Source organism: Hevea brasiliensis, chromosome 17 (assembly GCF_030052815.1).
Source record: "Hevea brasiliensis isolate MT/VB/25A 57/8 chromosome 17, ASM3005281v1, whole genome shotgun sequence".
NCBI lineage: Eukaryota > Viridiplantae > Streptophyta > Magnoliopsida > Malpighiales > Euphorbiaceae > Hevea > Hevea brasiliensis.
Window position 1 is genome coordinate 3,762,294 of NC_079509.1, and position 12,037 is coordinate 3,774,330.

At 30.5% G+C, this 12,037-nt stretch overlaps 1 protein-coding gene across 1 annotated transcript; it reads left to right on the forward strand.

Moving 5' to 3' along the window:
* The first annotated feature begins 6,912 nt into the window (after nt 1-6,912).
* LOC110658199 (dnaJ protein ERDJ2A) lies at nt 6,913-11,989 on the forward strand. Its single transcript, XM_021815715.2, has 11 exons — nt 6,913-7,078; nt 7,661-7,855; nt 7,978-8,073; nt 8,257-8,377; nt 8,505-8,611; nt 8,718-8,935; nt 9,611-9,788; nt 9,891-10,010; nt 10,294-10,380; nt 10,541-10,651; nt 11,008-11,989. Exons 2-11 carry the CDS (start codon nt 7,670-7,672, stop codon nt 11,836-11,838), a joined length of 2,055 nt encoding a protein of 684 aa, XP_021671407.2. The 5' UTR covers nt 6,913-7,078; nt 7,661-7,669; the 3' UTR covers nt 11,839-11,989.
* Nucleotides 11,990-12,037: the final 48 nt, after the last annotated feature.

The window sequence follows — 12,037 nt, forward strand, 5'->3', positions numbered from 1 at the left end:
GAATTTCAGTCGTATAAAATAATGAAACAATAAATATATAACAGCTAATTAAAGGGACTCTGCCTTTAAAAAACAATAGCAATAGTTCACATTATTGCTACTTTGAATTTACTTTGGATTGTCTACATTAGCGTGTTATTTATAAACTGATTATCAAGAGTCAAAAGAATTTTATTGTATAAAATTTCAAAGTTTAAGGAGTTTTATGCTACATTTTTAAGATTATGGATGAACTTGTTACAACTCATAAAGTTAAAGGACAACTATTGAAATTTATCTTTTTATTATATATTATTTTTATTTTATTTTATTTTATTAATTCCAAACATAAAATTCATTTTATTTTAAATGAACTCCAAATTTAATATAAAATATATAAATTCTTTTGTAAATGAATTCTATTATAGAATTTATTTGTAAATGAAATAAATTTTACCATAAAATTAAATTAAATAAGGTCTTAATTACATATCTTTATGATAATTTCAATAAATTAAATTACTTAAAAATAGTGTTTAGTATAAATGAATTTCACAAAATTTTATAGAATTAATTTATAAATCTAATATTTAAATATTTTATTTAAATGAAAATTTATTTGAAATTTTTAATAATCAATTCCATGAAATCTATTATAACGAAACCAAATTTCATTAAAATTGATAAAATTTACAAATAAATTTTAAATTTAAAATTATATATATTTCAGGTAACAAACTTATCTTTTTATTATATATAATTTTATTTTATTTTATTTATTTCAAATATAAAATTTATTTCATTTGAAATAAATTTTACATTTAATATAAAATATATCAAACAAAGAAATTAATTTGTAAATAAATTCTATAATGAAATCCATTTACAAATAAAATAAATTTTACTATAGAATTAAATCAAATAAAATTTTAAGCACCTTTTAACTAAAACTTAAACTATTTAGAAGTTATTTTAAACATTTTTATTAAATAATTAAATATTTATTTTTAATTTAACTTATAAATTAAATAACTATATTTTAAATTAAAAATAAGCAGTCAAAACAGATATCTTTTAATTAAACTCAAAATACTTTATTTAATATAATTTTAAGGATCCAAATATGTCTTGCCATTTTTTTTATTTTGTTTTTTTTTTTGAAATTACAAAAATATACGCTGTGATCAAATACATTTTCAAGTAGAAATCTAAGGATAAGTCTGTTTTCCATTAGCAAATAGAGGAATTTACGCAAATGCCGTTTAGAAATGTTGACATTGAAAAAATAATTTAAAATGTTATTTTAATATTTATAAATTAAGAAAAAAAAGGAAAAATTTTTAATGTTATTCTTATGAGTTTAAAGGCGATGAAGAATTCCCCAAATGAGACTCTATGACAGTGGCGAGGCCGCTGTGTATTCTTGAGATTACTAAGATCGCAAATGGTGATTGGGTGTGTGGATAACATGGGAGAAATGGTGTGCAGTCAATGGAGATGGTTTAATGTAAAGTGCTGTGAGAGGAAATGGGTTTTGGGAGGAGTTCGTTTAGATGAGGCGATTGAATGAATTTGGGGAGTTGGTCTGTGCAAGTGAACGAGGGTGAGAGCCTGAGAGGGCTTAAAAGGGAATAGGTGGGAGGGAGTGAGGGAGCTGGCGAGTGAGGCGAAGGCTTTGTAAGTATTGGTTGTCCAGTAGCTCAGAGGGGCTTGAGTTTAGGGTCTGGTCTCCTGTGGAGGCGCCCTGCATGCACGAGGGAGGAAGAAAGTTGGATGTTTGTTGTGAGAGTGTGGGTTGAGGAAGAGCAGGATAGCTGAGTTTTTGTGGGTCTGGCATCGAGGCAAGGAAATTAATTGGATGGCTTGATTCATTTCTTTTCCTGTTGCCGCTCCATCAAATTACTAGTCGATTAGTTCAAATTTTTTAGTGATTTAGTCTAAATTTGAGTTTGTACGTCTCACATTTATGAACTCTTACTTTAGTTTATTCATTTGCGTTTCACTCAATTCAATTTCACTGATAGAAATATATTTAAAATAAATTTTAATTAATAAAAATATAAAATAATTATTTTAATATTGTAATTGCAATTATTATAAATACTTAATAACCGTTCAATTAAATTAAATATTTATATAAAAATTCGTGTATTTGTTATATGTATATAATTTTATATAAATCTTAATACAAACATTTAATTTAGCTATACTTTGAAAAGTAAAAAAAATTAAATATAATGTTAACTATATATATAATTTATTATTTTAATATTATATATGTGATCTATTTAGCTATATATATAAATAATTAATTATATTAAAATTATACGAAATAAACATATATAAATTTAATTTTATTTTTAACTCTTTTATTCAGTAGGATTTGGGCACAGTTTGTTACAATATGATTCCAAGTTTAATTGTTGATAAAAAATCATAATTTTATCAAAACAATAAAATAAATTTAATTTAGTATATTTTGGCTCTTATAATATCAATTCTTTAAACTCAAATTTTATCATTTTTTTTATTTATTTACAATAATAAATTTATGCAAAATATACAGTAAAATTTGAAATTTGTAATCATTTATAAATTAAATATTTTGATAAATTAATTTTAATTTAGGTGTAAGAATTAGACTTTTGTAAAATATATAGGAACATTAAAAATATAAATTATAAAAAGAATAAAAATTGTGAAAATATACTATTCTTGCAATCTTTTTTCCAATTCCATTAAAATTTATTTTTTTATTATTTAATTTATGCTAATAAATATCTTTTATTAATAATATCAATTTATAAAAATATTTTAATAGGTTTACAATGATCTTTAATATACATAAAACATAATTTTATTAGAATTTTATTTTAATATCTAATTTATATTAATTAATATTTATTATAAATAATATAAAATTATAAAAATATTTTAGTTTATTCACAATTATAATAATATAATATATTTTAAAACTTTTTTTTATGAAAACGTAAAGTAAAACTTGAAAATTGTAATTATTTATATATTAAATATAAATTTAATTTTAATTTAGGGTAGGAGTTAGACTTAAATATTAAGAAAATAAAATTATAACAAATACAAATTATGAAGAAATTTTTATTCTTATGATTTTTAACAATTTCATTAGAATTTTATTTTTTAATATGTAATTTATATGAATTAATATTTTTTTATAAATAATACAAATTTATAAAGGTATTTTAATTGACTTAAAATATCTACTTGGCAAGAAAATTTTAACATCTATAAAATGTCTTGAATATATATGAAAAATAATTTTATTAATATTTTTTTTAATATTTAATTTATATTAATTAATATTTATTATAAATATAAAATTATAATATATTTAGTCCGTTCAAAAATTTGACCCCTTATTCATATATTCATATATATTATAGATGTAAAAGATTATATATGAATTATACATAAATGATTATTAAATTTATTTTTATATAATATCGATAATAAATTAATGAGTATAATTATTATAAGTTAAATTTTTATATGAATAAATTTAATAAATGTTAAATTAAATATTTATATTTTAATTTTTATATTTATTATTTTAATTAATTTTTTTATAAATTAAAATATATATATATATATATATATTTATTTATTCTAATAAATTTTAAATTTATTCACATGCAAGTTAGAATTTATATAAGATGTAACCCATATTAAATAAACCCTTTATTTGAACCTTGATATTGAAGGCATTGATTTTTTTTTTAATAGATATATAAAATTTCATTGCGAGAATAAGAGCCTATACCCAGTACAAAGCAAGGATCTACTAAAGATTTTGAAAATACAGTATAATATTAGAAGCTGAACCCAAGGCTCACACAAGTTTAAACAACTTTGACTAAAAAGGCTCAATTGGCCAGCTCAAATAAGATTAGGAAAAATAAGGCCAAGGACCCAAAACCAAGAACCCTAAGTTTTGGACAACTCTGATCCATTGAGAAGGAAACGGGTAGGGAAGAGAAAATAGAGAAGAATTGCCGCCTTCCACCACCCATCACCTCGACAGCCTTAACGAGAGAGAATACAAGAAATCCATGCAGTTTCAGAGGGATCTAAATGGCTATCGCCTACTGACTAAGATCTCTTACTGAAAAGAAACTCTCCATAAAGGTGAGCAAACCGAAAAAGCCTAGAAACAAAAACCAATTGATCTCCAAGCTGAGTTGATGAACTGACAAATGAAACCAAAGAGGACCAATGGACGGCGGGTAGAGCTCCTTTAAGCCGTTTAAGGACTGGTTGCCTATATATGGCACCAGTAGCGTTCCTAGGAGGTACGTCGCCCCTAAAAACATCAATCCATTAGTCTCAAGAGACTTAATCGAAAAACAACCGAGTAACCCTCTCGCCTCAACCTAGGATCCAAAACTTGCATGCAAAGAAAACCCAGTAAACAATTGAAGGAGCGGAATCATGAAAATTGTTAGATTAGAACATTGAATTCAAAAAATTTCTTCTAGGGTTTCATGCATCATGCCATATCCATTGTGTACCTAATTGAGTTCAATGTTCAATTGCATATTAAAACTCTTTTAATATGTATTAGGATCTACATTTGCCATTTAATATTTTTGAATTAACAAATTAATTCATTAGAACCCTAGATTAATACAATAATATGTGCACTAGCCATTTGATGCATTGTAGATGCGATTGGTACATTTGGGAAGCACCTAGGACCCCAAATATTGTCCCTCTAGCTTGTCCACATCAAGATCACCAATGGCAGCCCTTAAACCAGCTTCTCAAGTCTTGCTAACCAATTAGAAATTAGGGATTTGCCTTTAGAGAGGTTGTAGATGTATATATGACATTAGAAACAATTTCTAGCAATTTTAATCTAAGAGAATATGGGCAATTCTCTTTGAATTGATGAGAGAAGAAGAATAATAGAGGAAGAGAGCATAGAGGTGGCGGCACCTTTTAGAGAAAAATCAGAATGTGTGTTTTATTTTTCATTATTTCCCTTTTATAATTAGGTCATCACTTAAAACCCTTGTCACATGTCATCACTTGATTGCATCTTAATTTTAATTGACCTAATCACATTAAGCCAAGTGTCAAAGCTAGACTTAATCTTTACTTTGATCATCTTTCATGATAGGAAGACAAATGATAAGCTTATATGGTGCCATGTGTCACCATCTCATAGTGCCACATGTTACCATCTCATGGTGCCACATGTTACCATGTGAAAATAACCAAATTACTCTTGTGTTTTAATTTTGAGTTATCAACAAAAAATAATTATTTTTCTTCTTCTAATCAATTTATATTAAATATAAATTAATTAATTAGTCTCTATTAATTAATTTCTCATAATTAAATTAATATTTAAATACTTTAAATATAAATTTAACTTATACTATACATCCAATAACCTAGATTTGGTTTCAAGCCATGCTAGGGACTTTGCAATCTTATTGCAAACCAAACCTATTTAATTAATCAATTAAACTCTTTAATTAATCAATTAAATCACATTTAACTTTGTGATTATCTTGTGTATGTGTGTAACTTACTAAGTTCATCACTAATTGACAATGAGATATGATATTAACTCTTAATATCATTAGAACTCTTTCTTACCATAAATGATTTCTCTAAATCATTTTAGGCATCTCATAGACTATGGTTGACACCAAGTATAGCATGTCACGGCTACCCAATCAATAACAAGGAATACATTTAAATGAACCTATAATCATATGTTATCATGCACTAGAATCTCTCTGTTACAAAATCTCAATTCGAGCTGGAGTCATGGTTTATGTCAAACCCATTTGCTATGAATATTATGTTCTCTTTTAATTCCAATTCTTGATTAAAAATATTTTCTTATCAGAAAATCTTTTCTGATTAAATCTGTCTATTATGGCCAGGAACTTGAAACATTAATAATAATTAAATGAACATATGATTTTATCCCTATTTACTTAGGGTAACAAACTCCATCTTGATAAACACCTATCTCCATATATAACTAGTAAGAGCCAACACATGCCCATATAGCCATACACAATACAGATTATATGCACTGATATGATTTATGACAATGTATTGACAATAGTAAACTCTCCGTGCTTGTCATAAGTGTTAGTGGTTCCGCCTATTTATCATACATAAGTGCCTATCATGTTTGTTATATGGTATGAGACTCACCATTCCATCTTATTTACCTCTCGTATAAATAAATTGGGAACAAACATGATTACAATCTTTCTGGATAAGTCATATCTTTATTGTGAACTAATTTAAGATACTTTGTGCTATAAATACTGTCACTCATATTCTTAACAACTTAAGAATAGAATTTATAATAAAATATCAATGAACCTTTTATATTACACATAAATATATTATATAAATAGAAAAGTAAAATTATTTTTTTATTAATAAAATATATATAAAATACATACTAAATTATATGTTATAGGACATACTACTAACAACAATAACACCAAATACAATAAACTTAGATCTCACAAAAGGACTCTCTCCAATGAAGCTCCGATCTGTTACAGTATCATTCAACAAAACATTAATTACACTCACTCGATTGTGGGGAGAGTCGACCCACCACCGGTCAGAGGGAGAAGCTCCCCTTGCCTCGTAAGGGCAGAAGATGCAGTAAGATCGGTACTGAAAAATGCCTAGATCACAAAGGAAGGAAGAAAAACCAGAAAAACTTTGAGGCCAATAAACTATATTTATTTCAACTAATAAATGCGGCCAAATTGAAGGCATTGATTTGTTTTTCTTTTTTCGGCTGTCTTCATATTTGGGTAATTAATAATACTAACAATTGTGGAATGACGAATCTAACCTCACGATATTAATTCTATGTAAGGCTATAATTATAAATTCACCGATAAAAATTGAAAACCTGCTTTCCAAATTTCTTTTGGATCTCAAGCCCAAAATCCAATAAATCTCCTCTTCTCAGCAGCCTTGCACTTTTCTCTTCCACTCCATATTCGCGCCATCGTTCGGACAAGCCTTAAGCCATTCCGATCCCGATCTCGATTTCCCATTTTTACCGGTAACCAAATTTCGTTCATACTTCTTATATGCTTGTGGATTAAGATTTTCGCTTCTTGTGTTTTTGATTGAGGCTTCTACGATCTAACTTCAGCTGGAATGCTTGTGTGAATTGCTGTTTTATTTTTTTCTTGTCGACTGGAATTCAATATGATATTATTGCTGGCTATTGGATTTTTAAGGGGTTTTGGATGCGATTCAATCCATGGTCCACTCTAATTTATTTATTCACAACTCTTGGTCATATTTAACTCGTTTAATTTCTCTATTCTAGATTAGGGTTGAGTAACTCAACGTCTCAAGCGATTTGGTTGGGCTTGTCTGATAAGTGCGCGGGAATAACTTGCCTCAGCTTTTTTTTTTTTTGATAAAAGGAGATATGTATATGAAATAAATTCATATCAGATTACAGTATTGTGGTACTGTTGTGTTTTAGTAGTTGATTTTTGTGGGTATTTATTTTTTGTATTCTTTCATTAATTTATTTTAGTTAGTTTCTGTGTAAGATATTTTTCTATACATGTGCCAGGGAATTTGAATTAGGAATTCTAACTGGTGTTGTGTATGGAAATCTTTTGGGTAGGATATCTCCATGGCTGCCTCTGAAGAAAATAGTGCTTTGTTCCCAATTTTCATTTTGACAATAATGGCACTGCCTTTAGTGCCTTACACAATAATGAAGTTATGCCGCGCTGCCTCAAAAAAAAGTAAGAGCATCAACTGCCGGTGCTCTGAATGCTTCCGATCAGGGAAGTATCACAAATCAATATTTAAGCGGGTGAGCTTTTCTATGGACCCTCAATCTAATCTTGTGCCACAATGAGTTACATTACTTTTTGGGATTATTCTGGTTGCTCTGCAATGCTATTAATTTTTTTTTCTCTATTTCAATTTTGGCAGATTTCAAACTTCTCCACGTGTAGTAACTTGACATTGATTCTTCTTTGGATCATCATGATATTCCTGGTTTATTACATAAAAAATATGAGTCGTGAGGTAAATATTCTGAACTTCTTGATATTGTTCATGTGAAATATTCAACATGATCACTAGGCCGTCATACTTCTATCATATTTTTCAATTTATATCAATATGATACTCTTTTAGTCTAATTAATTGGGACTTTTAAATTAGGTTCTACTAATGAATGATTTGTTTTTTGTTGGTTCTCTTAATCAGATTCAAGTTTTTGATCCTTATTCTATACTTGAATTGGAACCTGGAGCTTCAGAGTCGGAAATAAAAAAGCGTTACAGGAGACTGTCTATTCTGTACCATCCTGATAAAAATCCAGATCCAGGTTGAAGGTGTCTCATTGTTTTTTTTTTTTTTAACCTGTGTGAATTTTAAACTGGCAAGAACAATGTGCCATATGGTTAATGACTTGTGCCTACTAACACTTGCTTTCTGACTTTTTCTTTTTTTAGAGGCCCACAAATATTTTGTGGAGTCAATAACAAAGGCTTACCAGGCTCTAACAGACCCGATATCCCGTGAGAATTATGAAAAATATGGCCATCCAGATGGTAGACAGGTGATATGTCATTGTTAGCAATTTGCTTTTAATGCATATTTGCTTTACTTTGTCATCTGCAAATCAATCCTTTTTTGGAACTGAAGTTCACAGTGCAATTTTGCAGGGGTTTCAAATGGGCATAGCACTTCCCCAGTTTCTGCTAGACATTGATGGGGCATCTGGTGGAATACTTCTACTTTGGATAGTTGGTGTTTGCATTCTATTACCATTGGTAGTCGCTGTGATATATCTTTCAAGATCATCAAAATACACAGGAAATTATGTCATGCATCAAACTTTGTCTGCATACTATTACTTAATGAAACCATCTTTGGCCCCAAGGTGATTATTTTATTCCCATTATCTAGTAATTTCTTATGTTGTTCATAACATCAGTGGATACACCATCATGTCATCCCTCCCTCTTAAATGTTTGCTATCTAGGTTAGAACAGCATTTAGTGCTCTTGATATTAGTGCTTCGAGTTGGTCACAATCTTGAGATTGCTCAATTGATTTTTTATTGCACAAAAGTAAGAGTGTAGAACAGAAACTATTGTTTTATTGTGGCCACTTGACCAATGATGCTTTATAAAGTATGGGTTTACATCAGAGTTTATCCAACTCTGACTTTTAAGGTCTCCCCTTAAGTTTGAAATCCCTTGTTTCATGTTTTGTGTGCAAGTTTATGCATGTGCACTTGACATTTTTTTTTTTTTAATTTCATCAGGATTATCCTGGGATCTTTTCTTTATGAATGTACTATGTTTTGTTTATTTCCCATTTTTTGGAGAATGAAGCACTGGGCCCTTATTCATGAAAATCCAAGGGGAGAGGACTCTTGTCTATTGTGTGTGTTTGTGTGGTGATATATTTGTGATGCCCATCTTTAAAGAATGTACTTAATGAGGTTTAATATTCATGCATTGTTTTCTTTGCCAATGTCATCTCTCTCGAAGTCAATATGAGTGACCTTTTATATGATTGCTGTGTGAATTTGTGTACCTTGATTTTACAGCAAAGTTATGGAAGTCTTCACTAAGGCTGCTGAATATATGGAAATTCCAGTTCGTAGGACTGATGATGAACCTCTTCAGAAGCTGTTCATGTCAGTTAGAAGTGAGCTGAATCTGGACCTCAAGAACATTAAGCAAGAACAGGCTAAGTTTTGGAAGCAACATCCTGCTGTGGTTAAGGTGGTTTGTTTACCAATATGAAGTTATGTAGAACAATCAAAATATCCTGTTTTAATCTGTGATGAGGTTCATATGCTTACTTCTCTGCTATTTTCTCTTCAGACAGAGTTGTTAATTCAGGCTCAATTAACTCGTGAATCAGCAGCCTTATCACCGGCTTTGCTAGGTGATTTCAGACGTGTGCTAGAACTTGCACCTCGCCTTCTTGAAGAATTAATGAAGGTATTTGCATCTGCATTATATTCTTCAAGTGTACTTCTAGGATCAATTATTGTGGAGTAATTATCTTTTTGATCCCTTGATAAATTAATTCATGCCACACCTCACCTATGTGACTTTTATCCCTCTTCTTCTTCTTTGCATAAGATCAGAGGTAGTATTAGGAGGATCTTGGCACAATGGAAGCATAATTCTACCCTTGTGTTTTGGTCTGACCTTATTTAGTTGCTTTCATCTATCTATTGCTCTTTGAGCCAATTAATAGTGTTCTACTCTCTATTTACAGATGGCTGTCATACCACGCACTGCTCAGGGTCATGGATGGTTGCGACCTGCAATTGGGGTTGTTGAGCTCTCCCAATGTATTATTCAGGTGCTGATTTAGAAATGCTATTTTTAGTTGTATCAACTTTCCTAAGCATTACTTTTTATGTTAAACACGTTTGTTTATGGTTTTGTTATGCTTCCCCCTCTTCCACTAAAAATCAATGAAATGCTATGGTTCTTATTTCTGTTGATAAACTTTCATGCAGGCTGTTCCTCTTAGTGCAAGAAAAACTACTGGAGGTTCTGCAGAAGGGATTGCACCCTTTTTGCAGCTGCCCCATTTCAGTGAGTCTGTTGTCAAGAAGATAGCTCGGAAGGTAATTTGATAGAATCTTATGTTGGAGCATGTGATGCATGAACTTAGGTTTTAACATGCCTCTTGCTAGCATTAGATGGGCAAGTTACTTTTCTCTCTCTCCTGTTTTTCTTCTTGTCCATGAAGCTCCTTGAAAAAGTTCACTTACACAGAATGAGAAGATTCTATGCTGTGTTTGTCAATTTGTTGTTAAATGTCTGGTAGAAGTACAAATTCTGAGTTATTTTTTTTTTAAGAAACATGAGGGAATTCAGCATTTGAAGCATTTGGATAATTTGAACATGAATTTAATATATTTGGTTTATGCTTATGGTCCTTCCAATGTTACTATTAAAGAGTTTTTGTTGCTGAATGCAGAAAGTGAGATCTTTTCAGGATTTTTGTGATATGGCTCGTCAAGATCGTGCTGACCTCCTAGAGCAGGTTGCTGGATTCTCCTTACCTGAAGTACAAGATATTGAGATGGTACTGGAAATGATGCCTTCTGTAACCATTGAAGTTAGATGTGAGACTGAAGGTGAAGAAGGTATACAGGAGGGTGATATTGTCACCGTTCAAGCTTGGGTAACCATCAAACGTGCTAATGGCTTGGTTGGTGCACTCCACCATGCTCCCTACTTCCCATTTCACAAGGAAGAGAACTTCTGGTTTCTGCTTGCAGATCCCATCTCAAATAATGTGTGGTTTTCCCAGAAGGTAAATTTCATGGATGAAGCTGCAGCTATAACTACTGCTTCTAAGGCAATTGAGGAGACTATGGAGGGGTCTGGAGCAAGTGTTAAGGAGACAAGTACAGCAGTCAGAGAAGCAGTTGAGAAGGTACGAGGTGGCTCCAGACTGGTGATGGGCAAGTTCCCAGCACCTGCTGAGGGGAGCTACAACTTGACTTGTTTCTGCTTATGTGACTCTTGGATAGGTTGTGACAAAAGGACCAACTTGAAGGTTAAAATTCTGAAACGAACACGGGCTGGCACTCGGGGTGGTTCTGTCTCTGAAGAGGGGCCCATTGCAGAGGATGGGCTTGAAGAGGAAGAGGAGAATGAAGAAGAGGAATATGATGACTATGAAAGCGAGTACAGTGAAGATGAGGAAGATGAAAAAGATACAAAAAAGAAGGGCCCTGCTGCAAATGGCACTGTGCATAAAGGAGGCTCCAGCTCAGAAGGTTCAGGCACAGAAGAGGAATGAAAGACTATTTTATTTATCCATGGAAAACAATAAGCTTTTAATTTATTCGGTGGATGAACTTAACGATCATCTCAGTGATACTGATTTACTCTCCTCCCTCGTTGGTCAGAAGTTTCAATATTTTCGATGCCATGACTGGGTTCTCTACTAATTTTACCCCGTCTGTTTTCAGTTGAGATATTTTACCATGCTATTTTGT

Excerpts from the sequence above, each read along its gene's own strand:
- LOC110658199 (XM_021815715.2), top strand. The coding sequence starts at position 7,670 with ATGGCTGCCTCTGAAGAAAATAGTGCTTTGTTCCCAATTTTCATTTTG. Across the intron at positions 10,011-10,293 it reads TTCTTGAAGAATTAATGAAG|ATGGCTGTCATACCACGCAC; the intron begins GTATTTGCATCT and ends CTCTATTTACAG. Across the intron at positions 10,652-11,007 it reads TCAAGAAGATAGCTCGGAAG|AAAGTGAGATCTTTTCAGGA; the intron begins GTAATTTGATAG and ends TGCTGAATGCAG.